Genomic DNA, 17726 nt, shown 5'->3' with positions numbered 1-17726 from the left:
TAAAGCACGGTAATCTACACAGAATCTCCACTCTACATCTTTCTTCTTGACCAACAGTATCGGACTGGCAAACGGGGCTATAGGATGGTCGAATGAACTCGGCTTCTAACATCTCTTGGATTTTTTCTCAATCTCATCCTTTTGAATATGTGAGTAATGGTATGGCCTTAAGTTCACGGGTTGAGCATTAGGCAGGATCTTTATCTGCTGATCAATCTCTCTCTTTGGAGGTAAGAAGCGCAGAACTTCAATAACCTGGGGATAATCAATACATGATTGTTGACATAAATTGTTCCCTTCTGTGATCTGTGATGTGATTTGATTTCGAACCATTTCGAACCATGTTTTTTCTGTAAAATTCTAATAACATGATCTGTTTGTGATGCATTAGCTTCTCCACTTCCTTGAACTTCAAAGTAATCCTTGATAATTTCTGATCACCTTCAGTACTACCAACTTGCCTTTCAACTTGAACTTCAATATAAGCCTTTCCCAATGAATATGCAACCACCCTAATGAGACTAATCATGCCATGCCCAGAATTATTATGTGCCTGCCAGCTCCAATGGTAAGAAATCAGCAGATAATGCCACGGTCTGTATCAAAAATTGTACCCCCACACATAATCCCTAGCCATTCATCAAAGTGCCATTTCCTAACATTACTTTAAACCTCACTGAGTCATCAACACTAGGGAACGGTACGTACGGGACGTGACGCCCTAGACATGACAGGACGGATGACCATGCATGATGAACAGTGATGTAATGGAATGTTGGTCATGTCACCATCTCGTCACACGTCTGGGGATTCTGAAAAAATCCATCACCTACCCGTTACGTGTCCCTCTTTCCTCGTTCCATCACGTCACCGTCTTCGTGACATCGTCACCGTCACAGGTGACGGAAATAGTATTATTTATTTTACTATGTTAAGAAACATAATAATCTCTTCTAATTCTCTATGTCACAGCCCATTAGGTCGAACTTCGCCCGTCAAAGTCAAAGTCAAAGTCAGAAGCGTCGTTCCTCTCCTATTTCTCTGGCAATTTGTAAAGGAGAACTCTCCAAATTTCCCTTGCACGTTGATCTTCTTCCTCACTCTCTCGCGGTGAGTTGTGATTTTTTTTTCATGCTATATCCGATATACTTCCTTCACGTTGATCTTCTTCCATCTCATATCCGATCATACTCTTCACTGAAGAAACGATCATAGCATCTCTATCTCCATCTTTTTATTTCTCGATCACTCTCTGCTCTTCCTATTTCTCTACCTCCATATCTCGATCACTCCATCTCCCTATCTCTATCCCTCTCTGATCTCCCTATTTCTCTATCTCCCTATCTCCATCCCTCTCACATCTCCTTATTTATCTATATCCCTATCTCAACTTCTCTATCTTTCTATTTCTCAATCACTCTCTGCTCTTCCTATTTCTTTATCTCCCTATCTCCATCCCTCTCTAATCTCCCTATTTATCTATCTCCCTATCTCAAAATCTCTATCTTTCTATTTCTCCATCACTCTCTGCTCTCCCTATTTCTCTATCTCCCTATCTCAAATTCTCTGTCTTCCTATCTCCATTCATCTCTTATCTCCCTATTTATCTATTTTCCTATTGCAAATTCTCTGTCTTTCTATTTCTCAATCACTCTCGGCTCTCCCTGTTTCTTTATATCCCTATCTCAAATTCTCTATCTCCCTATCTTCATCCCTCTCTTATCTCCCTATTTATCTATCTCACTATCTCAAATTCTCTATAATTATATTTCTCCAACCCTCTTTGCTCTCCCTATTTCCTACCTTCCTATCTCCATCCCTCTACGCTCTCCTTATTTCTCTATATTCCTATCTCAAATTCTCTATCTCCCTATCTCCATCCCTCTCTGATCTCCCTATTTATCTATCTTCCTATCTCAAACTCTCCATCTTTCTATTTCTCGATCACTCGCTGCTCTTCCTATTTCTCTATCTCTGTATCTCAAATTTTCAACTCCCTATCTTAATCCTTTTCTGATCTCCCTATTTATCTATCTCCCTATCTCAGATTCTCTATCTTTCAATTTCTCGATCACTCTGTGCTCTCCCTATTTCTCTATCTCCCTATGTCAAATACTCTATTTCCCTATGTCAAATTCTCTATCTTTCTATTTCTCGATCACTCTCTGGTCTCCCTTTTTCTCTTTCTCCCTATCTCGTATTCTATATCTCCCTATCTCCATCTATCTCTAATCTCCCTCTTTATTTATGTCCCTATCTCAAATTCTCTATCTTTATATTTCTTGGTCCCTCTCTGGTTACCCTATTTCTCTATCTTCCTATCTCAAATTCTCTATCTCCCTATGTCCATCCCTTTCGGATCTTTCTATTTATATATCTCTCTATCTAAAATTCTCTATCTTTATGGAGGAAAAGGGTCCTCTTCCTCCCTGCGGTGGCCCCGTTCCGCTGAACGGCGCCCCTATTCCGCCATGCGATGGCCCCGTTTCGCTGAACGGCGCCTCCGTTCCTCCATGGTTAGCAACAGGTCCCGCTCACGCTGAACGGGGACCCGCTCCACCCTGGACAGACCCTGTTCAGCCACTAAACAGGGTCCGTTCAAGCTCTAGAGAGCCCAGAACAGAATGGGAGGGACATCTGAACAGGAATGAACCAAAACAATGCAAAAACATCTTTTTGCACTCCGTTTTGAACAATTTTGATGCAGTTCTTCATCCAAATCAAGGCAGAACCTAGCTCTGATACCACTGTTGGGTTCTAGAGGCCTATATCTGGATGAAGAAATCAAAACGATATGCAGCGGAAGACTTTTGCGAATCGAACGGCATCGACAAAAACATTTAAATGAGGTACCTTTGCACGAACCTCATTCGTGATTTCTTCGATCCCGGAGCAAGACGAGTCAAGCTTCTCATGTGTGCAGCCTCTAGACGTATCCACGTGATCCTCGGCACATCGGATCTCCTCCTTCTCGTTGATGAGCCCCATTCTTTTTCCGCCGGCGTCGTTACGCCGTTCCAATCGCATCGGGCATGGAGAGGGGTGTGGGAGAGTGGAGAAGAAGGGGAAGGCCACTGAACTATTCTGGCCTGGGTGAATTTCGTTCACGGCCTTCCCCTATTTATAATAAGTGGGTATTTTTCATAAAAACCCCCAAAACTTAAGTATATATTCAGGCGTTCAAAAGACCATTTGCGTGTGACCCTCTAGGCCCATGTATTAGTCTAGTTAATGACTCCAACAGCCCAATAACATTTATTGGCCTTCCAAATTAATTAACTATATCATCATATAGATTAATTAACATCTGATCCATTTAACCCAATCAATAGGTTGCGTCTCCGACACATGGGGTGCCAAGCTACACCTCGTGTTCTAGAAGATACAAAAGAGTGTATATCGACTCACTCATGGAACCTGTTTGTCATCAATTATCGTGTATGTATAATCCCTCATCCACTTGACGCTCCTTGGACAACTTAGGGTATGGTCAACTGTCAAACCCTAATAGGTCATCCGAGTTAGTACTGATGCATTCAAAAATCATCAGAGAACTCTTCTCCGATATTTCACTGCCTTGGCCAAGGACTTCGTTGCATCGTCTTCCTTGAGCTGTCACCTCTTATACCGAGGGTGGACGATCCCATATTGACCACTCAATCGTCTTCGTGTACTTCTTGATGCACCCGAACTAAGACCGTTTAGAATCTCATGATTAGAGACTCGTTGGCCATAGCCAAAGTACAACCGTCCGTCCACAAGACGTCTTTGGTGTCTCAGGTCTAAGGACCACTTACACAACCATGACGTGAATCAACCTGATTAACAGTTCGGTATAATACCATTCAAGGATTCGTGCGGATCAATTCAGCGAACTCTTTCCACTAAAGAGCACCCACTATCTATCCTTAGTGTCGCCACACTAATGGCTACGGGACCGTCCATACTCATCATATGAGTGAGGCTAGATAGTGTTATTCTATCCGGATACTTCGATGTCTTTCTCGCATATCCTTTGAATAGGAATGTTTAGAACACATGCTTAAAGACTAGTGATCTCCGTATTATGATCTCATCATAATTCACTAAGCCTGATCATGTATTCATGGGCTTCATTATACTCATCACACGTGCACTATAATGAATATGTTCTATTAATGAACACGAAACGAGATGTGAAATGTGTGATCCACTTGCCGGCCACATATATTTCCATCAATATATTCAGAGTCTTGAAAATATGTAAAAAATATTTATGTCCAAGCTCATAAATAATTGTGCTCATGCGATCATGATGTAGCTCTAATAGTTGCACGTGTTGTCTCTAATGTTCATAGTATCTTCTTGATAATTTCATGGAGATTTATCCATTGAATGAGTTAATTTTTTAATTTGACTAAATGAGATTTTCCTCATATTCTCTACTACATGGTCACCAACGGAAACTCCAATTGGCGACGGGTGCGTTGACTTGGCAATCGAGTCATTGCAGGAGGATGTTTGAGAGACCCCTCTACCGGTTGTAGGGCCGTCACATCCCAAACACAAAGGGAAGGCTGAAATAATGCAATACTTCATAGCAGTTTGGTCAGGCGTATGGGGGCGCCTATTATGGTGCAACCAAAAAGTTGACCCATTGTGGAATAAGTTGAAAGGGCAAAAAGATGGGTCTACAAACATTTTATGGAGGCACTTAGAGTTCAATCATATCGGACTATACCACGAGCTGAAGGGCACTAATCTTGATCAACGGACAATAGCTGAGACTTACAGGCATGGTGGTGTCATCACGGAGACCCTAGAGAAGACAAAGTTTATCAAAGCGTAGTTTGTTTGCCTCACGGACTCCCCATGGGCCATAGTGGACAATGTGGGGTTCAAGAATATGTGGAAATACATCGCAGAGACGACACTTGACCCACCAGGCTCGAGGGCAATAAAGGCTGCGACACGTAAGCTATACATGACCATGACGGGGAGGCTCGTAGAGTTATTGAAAAATGTCCCCAAGGTCTCACTGACGATGGATGCGCGGACCGTCAAGAATTCATGTGTTATCGGCATCATGGTTCATTAGATGAACAACCGGTGAAAACTATGTAAATGTGTACTTGCTATACACGAGCGAGTAGTGATACAAGCATTGGAAGACTTTGGGTTGAAGATGAAGGTTGGCAACATCTCTTCTGGCTTCATTTTGCGTAGTACTACCTTGTTGCAAAACTAACTTTTTGAGCATGTAGTTTGGATCTATGACTACGGACAATGCATCAAGTAATGTACGAATGATAACACTACTCTCAAAGGAACTCAAGGCGATTAATGACCATTTCACAGAGAATCGACATGTCTTGTGCGCTGGCCACGTGTGAACATCATCGTCTAGGCTGCATTGAAATCATTGCATGTATCGGTGAACACACCTCATCCTAAGACTGCTGACAGCAGCGGAGCATACGCAGCATATGATCCTGATTACGATGCTGATATAGACGATTTGGATGCCATGGGGGAGGCTGTGGCAAGTCATGCAGAATGGTCATTCATGATAGTGGCCTCATCCTGGGGGACACAATTGCCGTCTTAGGCACTAAATGACAAGCACCCAAGCATCGACACAATGATGAGAATAGTATGTAAAGACGTGAAAAGACATGCATAAGAATCACAACCAAATCACATTAGACTGCCCAACGTGGTGGAATAGTATGCATGATATGTTGTATGACGTGTTGGAGAAGCGAGAAGTCGTAGATTTTCTGGCTTTACAAATATTGTCGGTGACAGATAAGGACATGAGAATCTCACGTGAAAAGTGAGAAATGTTGGCAGACTTCTTCAACATTCTAGGGTCATTTTATAGGATGCAAACTATGTTAGTGACTCGAGGACAGTGAGAGTCATGCCAGTGATTCGCATCTTGTAGGCATTGATGCTACATATCGACACAATCTTGCTCAAGTTTGATATGTCTACAATATTCACATCAGGAAGAGGGATGACCTCTGCTCAATTTGCGTCCATCTGCAAAGCTTGCGAGAGCATGAAGTGTAAGATGTTGAAGTACAAGAAGATGATTTCAGAAAATCAAGCGACGACAACAGCAGCAATTCTTGACCCTTTCAACAAAGGAGCATCACTCAATCCTAGTGGCATTCAGGATGCATTGGCATTTTTTCATCGACTTATTCCTCAACATGGTGAGAAAGACATAATTGGTAATGACACCGAGGATGAGGACTGGCTCACATAACTCATCGATGGCGTAGCGTCAGCACGGGAGAAGGAACAGTGAGTACCAACTCCATCAAAGGAATTGGTGGCGTATCTACAATCAACGAAGAGGAAGGACAATAAGACAGCACTGGGATGGTGCGCACGCATAGGCATACAAACCTACCCGTGACTTTCTACCCTTGCGCAAGAGTTTCTCTCAGTATGTCCCCAGCAGAACGTTTATTCACCGCAGGACGTGCAGTCATCACTTTAAAGTGGGCACGTCTTACTGCCAAAAGCATCTAGCTCCTGGTCACAGTCAAGTCTTGGTTACGTGCTGAGCATGCTCAGCTATGTGATGGAGACAGTGTGAATGACTTTTTTGACAATGAAGACTAGTGTAAGTCGTTACTCTTAATTTACTTCTATTGGTCCATTTGTTTAAGGTAATTTTATTGGACAATGGTGATCTTCGTTGCGAAAATTGTCTCTTCCGTTCTTCCACGACCAATGTCTTTTGTACTGATCCAAGCGCAGATAACTTTTTTTTGGAGAACTGAACTAACTCGCAACCTCGTTTGAGTTCTCAATCAGTATATTTATATTCATTTTTCTTTATAAAACTGACTTTTTATGTTACAAATTGACTGTTTACTATGAGAGCATGCCTGCAGTGAGAATTTAAAACTTTTATCTCATTAAATTGCACGTTTAAAAATTTTTTTTTAATGGCATGTGTTCCAATTTGGCTTGTGGAAGTTGTTTTGTTCTTAGTGGCTTGTGTTCCAATTTGGTTCAACGGGATTAATTATTTTTTTCTTTTAATGGCGTATGTTCCATTTGGGATGAATGGATTTTGATTTTTGGTTCCTAATTGCTTGTGTCGCACTTTCAATCAACGTAATCAGAAAAATCTCCCGATCAACGTAAATCTTCATGCGACTTTTGCCATTTCTCATCTAAAATCTGAACTTATGTTTGCAAGTTTTGCTGCTGTTCTTGAATTCTGGCAACATTCTTCTAAATTTCCTCAATCTTGATTTCTAATTCCTTGACTGTCATTATGCCGGGATCGCGGCTCTAATACCAATATTACAAATACATGTTCTAGTTGTAATTCACTAGTTATTCCAGATGCGCGCGAAAGCTGAAAAAACCCAGAGGTTATTTGTATTCCTCGAAAACCGCCGCCCACATCACCATTTAATATTTCTTGACCCACTATTGGCCAAACCACCTAGGCACTAGGTGCAATGTGAGTTGGATCACTTAGCCATGCTTCATAATTAGAAAAATGAATTCGATGATCCTTACCGGCCTGGAAGATCGCTTCTGGCGACTAGCTTCTACCGCTTCAATCAATAAATAGCTAAAGCTACCTTGGCAATGAATGAATGATTCGGAACATCCATGCGAGGACAGGTTGGTTCGAGGCGCGAGTGAGCGGGCGCGAAAGCGGGAGCGAGGAGGTCCAGATTCTGGGGCGGAGCCGTATGACACGAGAGTGTCACGTACGGTTCCTTTGAGAAGGGTGTGATACCACCACCTATCAGGCCCGACGAGCTGTCCACGGAGCTGCATCCCTACTCACCTGGTCCATGCACATCGCTCTCTCCAGGAGGTTGGCCTCTAGGAAATCAACACAAACAACAATGCTAGAATCCTAACCTACCAGCGTTTATCGTTTACTAGATACCTCTTCTTCCTCTTGGATGTAGAATCCTTCTCTGGTATGGATCAAGACCGGAGAGGTCCCTCCCGTACGTCTCTGACCGAATGTAGTCGTGACTCTCAAAAGATAACCCCTGCCGATCTGCTCCCAGCAAGTAGATGCCTTCCTTTCTCTCAAGAAGTCAAATATTGCTCCCTTTTCTCTCTCTCCTCTTATTTAGTGATTGCCCAACCGATATCCGTCCGATATCCGTCCGATATCCATCCGATATTTGACATCGGACAGCCGATATTCGATATCAGGGAGAAAAGCGGGACGGTGTCTGATATCAGATATCAGTCGATATCCGTCCTTTAAGTCTAGGCGGATATCGATGACATATATTGAGGGGGGGTGTGAGGACGAAACGGTTATCGGATACCCGATATCGGATTTTGATATCCGGATATCAGAACCGGTATCAACTTAAAAAAGTAAACATTTGTACCTCATGCCTAGGCTTAAGTACATCAGCTTTGTATAATTAAAATGTTATACCAACCTCTGTTAATATATAGAATGCAACATTTTTTATTTCTTCCATATGGGATAACAGGATTCTAAGTTTAATGTAAAGTCTGAATCTCGTTGTCCCACATGAAAGAAATTAGAAATGTTGCTTTGTATATATTAAATGAGGCAGGCCATATGTTAAGTAATAAAATAATATTCTACCTACCGCCGCCATATTTTTAGCGCCATAAATATGTTGGCTAATTAAAGTATTTGCATACCGTTCAATAAGTAGAGCTAAAAATTTCTATTTTCTTCCATGTGCAATAAACAGATTCCGAGTTTAACATCTAACTCTGAATCCTGTCATCCCATATGGAAGAAATTGAAAATATTGAGCTGTATATATTAAACAAAATGGGTAAACAATCAAAAAGGTCTCCTAGTAATCTCTTGGCCTCGTTAAACCCTTCCTACCGCTAAACACTTGTTGGTAAATAATATTTTTAAGCATCCTTTTGATGTGGATATCGAAATCCAATATCCACACCCGATAGCCGGTGTCGTCATCCTCCCCCCTGAGACGGAGGCAGATGGCGACATCGAGACAGATATCGGTATCGGATATCGTCACTGTAGCAACCAATATCCGGATATCGAAAAAAATTGATACCAGAAATTCCCTTTCCAGTTGCGATACAGCATCCATCCCGATACTGTCATCCAATACCAATATTGGGACGGGCAAACCCTATTCTTATTTTTATATTCTTTGTTCAAAATACCAACTTTCCTGCCAAATTACCTGGTGGTTATTCCAACTGCCAGCCGATGTCATCGATCAAGCTGGGTGATTCCTTTGTTATTGTTTCCTTTTCCCTTCCTCTTACTTTCCTCTTTACTATTCTTCATATGCTTCAATGCCGGTATCGCAACAGTATAAGATCATACGATGATCTCTTGTGTTTAGCACATTGGCATGCATCACATATGAGTTTGGAAAAATCCACATCACGAGTAAAAACAGGGAACATCCATCTCACGAGTTCAAATTATGGATGACCCAAACATGAATGAAAAAGTTTAATTTGTTCTATTATTGAAAGATTACCTTCCTCTGACAGATGTTTTCCATTTGCCATCAGCACCGCAACTGCTCCATCATGTACTGTCAGCAAGCCACGTGTCTCCACAATTAGTCCAATCGTTCGGCTCAGCTTCTTATCATGTAAAAAACAAATAGAAGAGACGGTTCGGCGCGCTGCTGGACGGGGTTGGCGCAGCTGTGGTGGCAGTGGTGGCGCTGACAGAGGAGACAATGGAGGTACGCGAGACGCGGCTCATGGTCGAGGCCACCGACGGCACTGCGCTCAACGGCAAGGACGCGCTCGCCGTGCTGGTGGCGGCACTGGCCGGCGAGCACCGCCACGGGGAGGTCTTTCAAGAGTACGCCGCCTACGCCAGGGAGGCCACGGATAGGAAGGAGATGCGACTCAAGGGCCGCGGCGGCGGCGTTGTCACCGTCTACTGCCTCGCCGCCGTCGCTGCTGCCTTTCTCACACTCTGGTCCAGATAATAAACCAACTGTAAAAACAGTAATAATAATAAACAAGATTTTCCGAGTTCCTACCTTAGAGGCGGCAAGATCCCCACGCCGATGACGTCACAGTTCGTCGCGGCGGTGCCGACCTATGGGACTTGGTGGCGAACCCGCCGTTGGGGACGAGGGATAACAATGGGCCGAGTTTGGGCCCACTTTCCTGGCCTTCTGGTCCAGCCCGGAACCTGACAAAGATTCGAACAAATGGCCGGTTAGTGAAACGGCGGTGGCGACATCTAGGAGGTGAGCTCACCGCTCGCGGAGAGACTTGAAGGCGTCCAGAGTCGCATAGGGGAGGCCAGTGCATGGATCGCGGTACCTGCGTGTCAAATTTCGGTGTTGACTCTACGCAAGGGTCAAATGTGTAAAAATATCTCACTTGGCGGGAAGTCCGGTGACGACGCAAACGGCCTTCTCAGGATCTGTGTGTCACCAACGTACCAAGTTAGATAGAGAGAGAGAGAGGGATAGAGAGAGACTGAGAGAGAGAGAGTACATGGCGGCGCAGCAGTGCAAAGCTCAGACTGGAAGGAGGCGCCGTTGATGAGCTCGAGGAATGTATTGCCTGCAGTGGGCGGACCTTTTATTTTGACGGGTTAAGCTTGAAATCATTTGAAAGAAAGTAGTTGTATTAATGCAATCGAAAACAAATCAAGGACTCAATGTCAACTCATCCGAGGTATGACATTGGGTAGAGAGATTGATGTCTGATGAAAAAATAGAAATTTTTTGCAAAGAATTGGAGGGTGATTGACATCTCTGGAGGCACTAGGCAGAAATAAATCAAGATTTAAGTGAGTCAAGGATTAATTAAGCTCAAGATTAAAAAAACAGTGCTGAGAATTTTTTTGCTTTAAGAGGAACACAAAAAAACTACGAGAAATAACAGAATGGAGCGCAGAAATTTTTAAAATTTTCATTCGGAAAGAAGAGGAATTAGAAATCCTTTATTCAAGTTTTTGGAATCTCAGAGAAAATAAGCACGGAAAAAAGGAGAGGGTACTCGCCATCTCTGGAGACATATCTCACGCACGGGCCAGAGTAGACCTCCTTATGAACAACCGCTCTCTTCTTCACTTCCTCCTCCATTGCCAACACCCGCTCCAAATTCCTTAGGTTCCGGATTTCTGCAATAGTTGACTTTCTCCAGTCAAACCGTAAATATCTTTTTCATTCTCTTTTTTTTTATGTCAAACCTTAAATATCTAAGAGAAATATCTACTGCACCGCTGACCTGTCTGGGCTGCTTCGAGAAGCATCTCTTCCTGCGTCATCTTCTTCTCTTCCCCTTCCTTCTTCCTCTTTATTGGCTAATACCCACAAAATAAAACTTGATATGATAAAGTTGGATGTTATCCTAAAATTAAAATAACCCATGGGTTAAAGCAAAAATACCTTCATAGTAGCTTGAAGAGCAGCACGGATGGCATCTCTCTCCGCCTGACGCACAATCACCGAAGTTCTAGTAGATTTCCTAACGATCCTGTCTGTTCCGTCGAAAGCTTCTTGTACCTCCGGCTCGATTTCGAGAGTAAGTGGCTCTTCTTCAGGCGCTGGCTTGACTTCAACTTTCTTTTCCTTCTTCTTTTTCTTCTTTTTTGATGCTAGTTTTCCGGGGAAAATCAACTTTTTTTTCGTCTTTTCTCTCTCGTCTCCTTCATCTTTGACTTCCTCTCCCGGCTCTGGCTCCTGAAATTCGGATTCAAAAAATTAAAAAAAGTGTGTAGAACAAAAAATTAAATATTGTATATTTTTCCCGAACAAAAGAAAATAATGCAGCGATCAGGACTCCCACATCGTCGTTGAAATCGCTGTCGTATTCATCGATAACCTCCTGCTCCTCCTCATAGTTGTCGTCGTTCTCGTCCTGAACAACAAATCGAGTCAGAGAATAAGAATGTTTAGAAGAAGTACGCATGTTCATATCGAAGAATAACTCCGTCAGTGAAAAAATTGTTATTTCTACGAAAAAACATTCTTCGAGAATTCATCAGATATGCTCTGAGGCCCACAAAGAGCCAATTCGCAAACTTTTTTAATGTTTAAGTGTCAGTCGCGTGGAATAAATTCCAGGGAGGAACTCATTCAACGAATATGTGCGTACCTCTTTCAGAGCATCCTGATTCCAAAACTGCTCGTCTTCGTCGATCTCCTCATCGAGCAACTTGGTCATCCTGCAGCCAGAATCGATCAACAAACAAAAACACATCAGTTTCATCATTTCGCATAAAGACAGAAGAAGAAAGAATAGAGAATTTCCCATTCATCACCGACTTTCGAAGAAAAATTAGGGTTCGTTTGCGAGGGCAGCGACGACGGGAAGTACCTTTTGCCCCTTGTTGATCTCGAAGTTCGATCCAGAAAACCATGTTCTTCCTCCTCCGCGAACGCCATCGCCTTTCTTCCTGGCAGTAAAATTAGGGTTTCTCCGTGAAGCCTGCGCCGCCCGGCGACGGCGTACAGATTCGACGCCGGCTTCCCTCCGGAGTCACTAGGAAGAACCTCGCCCTCCTCAGAGCGAATTAGCTTTCTTACGGTAAAAAAAAAATGAACGTTTATTAATCTTTTTATACCGAGTTCGCCACAGCTGACGATGACGACGTTGCATCGAACCGTCATCGTCATCTGTTTTCCTCGGGACGATAATGTCGATTCCGTCAACGCCATCCGCCGCTCGGTCGTTGACGGGTGGACGGCGATTACCTGTTGCAACAATCTTTGGACTGTGGGGCCAAAAACAAAGCTATTTATTATTAAATAACTTTCAACATGTGCAGACGCAACAACACAGATAAAATAAATTTTATTATTAAAAAAAAGGGATATCGGAGTAGCAGAGTTAAAAAAATACAGCATGCGCAGATGCAACCAAACAGGTAAAATAAACTTTGCCAAAAGTTAAAATTCATGGGGGCATTCCGAGAATTGAACTCGGGACCTCTCGCACCCTAAGCGAGAATCATACCACTAGACCAAATGCCCAGTTGTTATATGAAATAAAATATAATAAATAGGAAAAAAACCTACATAGATGAAATAATTATTCGATAAAACAACATTACAGCAGAGTGATAGGTTTGGTGGCATCAGGAGCGGCAGGAAGGGAGGGTGATCCCACCGCAACAAGCGGCGATTATGATGTACAGCAGGAGGAGCATCGCGCAAGTCAGCATGGCTCTGCAGGTCAATGTCAAAGTCAAAGTCAAATCCGTTGACTTTACGAAGAGGAAAGTACTCACAGGAGCTTGGCGTTCTTCATCCAAAGAGCTCGGTGCAGGCGTCGTGACTGTTTCCTGAAATGGAAAGAGCTGTTTTGCATTGTGGCAGTCTTGTCCACGAGCAGCTCGATCCGCTCTCCTCTCGCCAGTATCTTGTCCACGTTTTCCACCATGATTGTTCGGATCTGAGAACTCCATTTACATTTTTAAATATATTTATAAGTGTGTGTGTGTGTGTGCCCGAAAGAATTTGATGCGGAGAAGTATAAGGTTTTTAATGATACACATTTAAAACTCTGTCGATGTCTAAAATTCCATTTATATAATAGTCTTCAATGAACTAGCAAAAAGAAGACTCGGATACAGATGTAAGGTTTTAATGCAGTAATTTATACCAACGGATACACATGTTAGCTATTTCTAAAAAAAATCAATAAAATGTTGAGGACAGAGAAAGTGAAATAAGAGAATGAGACGTCTTAATAAACTGGCATAACGGCTTGGTATATATACAAAAGCGGATGGCAGTAAAAGTGGAAAGAAAAAGAGTGGGAGAGAGAGAAATGTGAAAATGGATATTCAATCAATCGAACGACCTTGGCCAATGATCGGATTAGTGATGGAGGACGATCCAAAACCAGTCATCATCGTCGTCATTGCCCACAGTTTGAGCAACGATGATGATTTCATCATCATCATCACTGTCATCATGCAGAAGACAATGATACTTTCTTCGTTGTCTTTCATCATCCGGGAGAGGTTAATAAAGAGAGAATGACGAGGGACAACCATGAGACAAATCATCCGCCCTGCCAATGAGAGACTCTGACGATAACAATTTTGTCATCATCCTCCTACAATTTTGACAGCAACTAATGTTGGGGAAGATGACTACTCGTTATCATCCTCTCATTATAGACAATGGCAACAGCAAACACAAGATCATATCAGTCGAGTCAATCCAGTCAAAAAATAAGATCAAGAGGTCAGTTCAATTGGTGACGATCTTTGACTCAATACCACACTAGAAATGTGAAATTGCATAAATATCAGATGATTGGGATGATTTACCTCACTGACTTCGTTCCTTACACGGTTCAGACTATCGGCGCTTGGATTACTGGAGAAGTGCTCCATCTGCTGGTGTAAGACCCTGGAGAATTCGTCATTCATTGAGTAGGCTAATGCGGAATGAGCCACTCTCCCGTAATTTTTCATAAAACGCATATGGATCTCCTCCAAATATGAGAAAGGCACTCTTCCTGGAATAGCACGGACACAAAAAAATTACTCATTCATCAAATATTAAAATATATCACAGATTAATGAATGCAAGCTCATTCAGGCGATGAATTCCAATTAGCAAAATCTGATATTGTAGCCTCTGTGGGATGGATTGCATGGCCAACGCGACCATATATGCGAAATCAAAGAGAAAGGTTTACACAATGTATCATTTCTGAGAGTAAAATAAGCAGAAGAACCACACGCTTCCATTCAAATTCACAATGTAAATAAATATTCCACTGTCTGAACATAGCCGAAACAATATATTTTAACCATTTAGTTCTATCGAAGCACAATAGGGAGGATTAAAAAAAAGCAAAGCATGGTTTCGGATGGTTCCGGACTGACATTCTATGATCCTGAGAAAGCATAAAAAATATCTGAGATAGGTTCCAATGATCGTAGTTTATTCATCTTTGGCTCGAAATATATACAGTCATATTTTAATCGACGTAGCATGAAAATACTACTTGTATGAAAAACTAGTGATAAATCTTTAGAATAATCTGAAGTTATATGTGTCGAATAATTGCCACTTTTATTTTATTTTCTAAAACCACTTATCCCACTTTAAGTTTGTCTCAACTTAGTTTGTTTTAAATTCTAAAATATGGAAGAACGTTTGATCTTGTATAAGGAAATAATCATTTCTATTCCCACCCTAACTTGATACCCATAATGATTGGTAGTACATTTTCAGCTAACAGAGAGGCAAAATTTGCCGTTTAGGATCAAGTTCAACACCGAGCACATGTCTCCGAATTCTACTTGTTTAAATTCCACTTCTCTTGCTACGATAATTTCTCTTCTGTCAATTAATTTCCTGCCTTCCAGAAAATTATTGGGCTTAATTTGACAAACCGAGGATCCCTTACCCCACATTAACCGGAGTCTCGGCCTATGCACGTTCTTTAACATGAGGAACAAGAGCATAATTTCAGGTTCATTAATTCTATCTCTCTCTTAGATTTAAACGAGGCAATTCGAACTCACTACACCATAGATACAACAATGGATCCCTAGTGTAACTAGAAACATTTCAAGCGACTCCAAAAGGAGAATAAAAAACCATAAAATAGCCTAATTACCAATCCTTTTGAGAAAAAAAATTTGAAATACTCAGAAAAAATGAATACGCACAAAAATTTAAAGGCTAGATTCTGCGATCAAATTCTGCGAGTAAAAGTAACCAAAATTGTCATCAGAAAATGAAAACTTACTTCCAAAAGTATCATTAGCCATGCAGAGGAACGTGATCCCGTCCAATCTGAGCACATGAAAGATGAAACGTTCCTGCGAGAAACATAGCCTGGAATCGGCGTCCGGCGGTAGCTTCTCCAGGATGCGCCGAGCCACCGCCCCGGTGTTCCCCGTGACTGCGCTGAATTCGGCCAAAACAACCGTTCCCCTCGCCACCAACGCATACAAGATCGCCATGGCCGACAACGCAAGATCACCTCGATCAACCAGATACTCGCCTACAGCAACGACGATCCCCCTCAGAAGAAATGCAATTGACTGGTTTAAATCAAATATATATATATGCAGTTATTATAAGCTACTTTACTTTCTTTATATTATTTCACTCCAAATGTTCTAAGGCTAACAGTATCTTATTCGTGCTATAGTGCATGGACGCGACGGGACGGTTTTTCGTCCCGGGACGAAAAAACGTCCCGTCCGCGAGGTTGGACGAAAATCGGGACGGAAATTCGTCCCGTGACCGCTAGACGGGACGGTTTTCGTCCACTCGGACAAAACACCGTCACGTCCAGCTGTCTCGGGACGAAAGAAAAGTCCCGTCCGCGTCCGTGCACTGATTCCGGACATCGGACGGGACGATCTGGAACTATTACTAGTGCAGGAACGTGGACGGGACGGTTTTTTCGTCCCAGGATGAAAAAATCGTTCCGTCCGTAAGGTTGGAACGAAAACCATCCCAGGATGAACGGACGGGATGGTTTTCGTCCACTCGGATGAAAAGATCGTCCCGTCCAGAGGTCTCGGACGAAAAAACCGTCCTGTCCACGTCCCTGCACTGATTTGGGATGTCAGATGGGACGATCTTCATCCCGTCCCGTTCATCATCCACGTCCGGGACGATCTGGAACTATATTCGTGCATAAAGTTCAGAAATGGATGACGGTCCGTCAGCCGCTGCCATTGTTCGTCATCTATCATCTGTCATCCGATGTGAAAGCCTTCTTGCTATCCGTTCTATTCCGTTCCGTTAGTAGGTGCCAGTGAAATCTGTCCCCCAAACCGAAAGGGGAGGAAACTGCAGACTCTGTGACATAGGACTTACCGAAATGCTATCAGTGAGGCTCACTTGTGCATGGGCAAGTGATGTCCCCGTGACTTAGGGGAAAAAATCATATTACAATATCATGAGTTTGTTTTAAGATTACTCAATGCATAATTTGGAGTTTTCAAACTGATTAAAGTGAATTATTGGATTTTGATAACCATATTGGTGTGACTACCATTGCGCTTTGTCATGCCAAGTCAAGTTTCCAATTTGGATCCAATCAATCATTATCAAATTGGATCAAATTGATCAATACCATATGGTGAATATGTGGATCCTTTCAGCTTTTCAATATCACACCAACTTTATAATCAATTCCATATCTGATCTGGCCTTGGTTCTCGTAACCATCAAAAGATTTTTTGATGGTCAGTATGCACAGCACAATAGCTTTACCAGCCTCATATGTGAAATATTTGAGGCTCATTTTCTCTTCTTTTTTTCTACTTTTGTCTCTCCTGCTTGGTTTTCTCTCTCCTCACTCAGCCACCTTTCTTTTCTTTTCCAATTACTCTCTGACCTCTGTGTTGTCTTTCATTCTTTTAATCGCCCACCATCTTTGCCTATTCTACCATTCTTTTCTTTCTCATTTTCTCACTTCTTTTCTCTACCATGAAAACTACCATATCTGTAGAATTCTGAGAAGAGAGAAAGTAGAGAGAGAAACAGTGCGCAGGATGAGAGAGAGACAGAATTAATCGCACACAAAAGATACTTTATTACTGAACCATGGCCCCTTTTATATAAGAAAAACATTGAGAGAAAAGACAGAAAGAAGCTGTTGTAAGAAAGGAATATTCCCTGACAGGGAATATTCCTTTCCAACGGCTATATTTTTAAAAATATAGCCGTTGGATGCTGGGCCTGATGTGAATCAGGCCCAGGCATATTAGGCCCTTAATGGGCCTAATATATGGGACCCTAAGGGCCCCC

General features: G+C 42.4%; 2 protein-coding genes and 1 non-coding gene across 3 annotated transcripts; all 3 read right to left on the bottom strand.

The window, feature by feature from the left end:
* Window positions 1-9371: 9371 nt before the first annotated feature.
* SWC2 (DNA binding protein SWC2) lies at window positions 9372-12662 on the bottom strand. The gene is made up of 11 exons (XM_078578073.1): window positions 12307-12662; window positions 12085-12154; window positions 11776-11847; window positions 11376-11669; window positions 11215-11290; window positions 10988-11107; window positions 10477-10545; window positions 10360-10402; window positions 10234-10299; window positions 10011-10165; window positions 9372-9943 (listed from the first exon to the last, which is right to left on the bottom strand). The coding sequence occupies exons 1-10, from the start codon at window positions 12645-12647 to the stop codon at window positions 10012-10014; spliced, it is 1305 nt and encodes a 434-aa protein (XP_078434199.1). The 5' UTR covers window positions 12648-12662; the 3' UTR covers window positions 9372-9943; window position 10011.
* A 228-nt stretch (window positions 12663-12890) lies between these two features.
* On the bottom strand, window positions 12891-12962 carry TRNAP-AGG (transfer RNA proline (anticodon AGG)). The gene has a single exon. It is a non-coding gene; the product is annotated as a tRNA-Pro (tRNA).
* On the bottom strand, window positions 12963-16005 carry VAMP714 (vesicle-associated membrane protein 714). The gene is made up of 4 exons (XM_078578074.1): window positions 15706-16005; window positions 14270-14460; window positions 13220-13383; window positions 12963-13157 (listed from the first exon to the last, which is right to left on the bottom strand). The coding sequence occupies exons 1-4, from the start codon at window positions 15920-15922 to the stop codon at window positions 13067-13069; spliced, it is 663 nt and encodes a 220-aa protein (XP_078434200.1). The 5' UTR covers window positions 15923-16005; the 3' UTR covers window positions 12963-13066.
* Between the last annotated feature and the right edge of the window lie 1721 nt (window positions 16006-17726).

The sequence above is a fragment of the Wolffia australiana genome, chromosome 7, assembly GCF_029677425.1.
Source record: "Wolffia australiana isolate 7733 chromosome 7, ASM2967742v1".
Classification (NCBI taxonomy): Eukaryota; Viridiplantae; Streptophyta; class Magnoliopsida; order Alismatales; family Araceae; genus Wolffia; species Wolffia australiana.
Note: the sequence above shows the minus strand (reverse complement) of the source record. Positions and strands in the feature narration are given on the sequence as shown.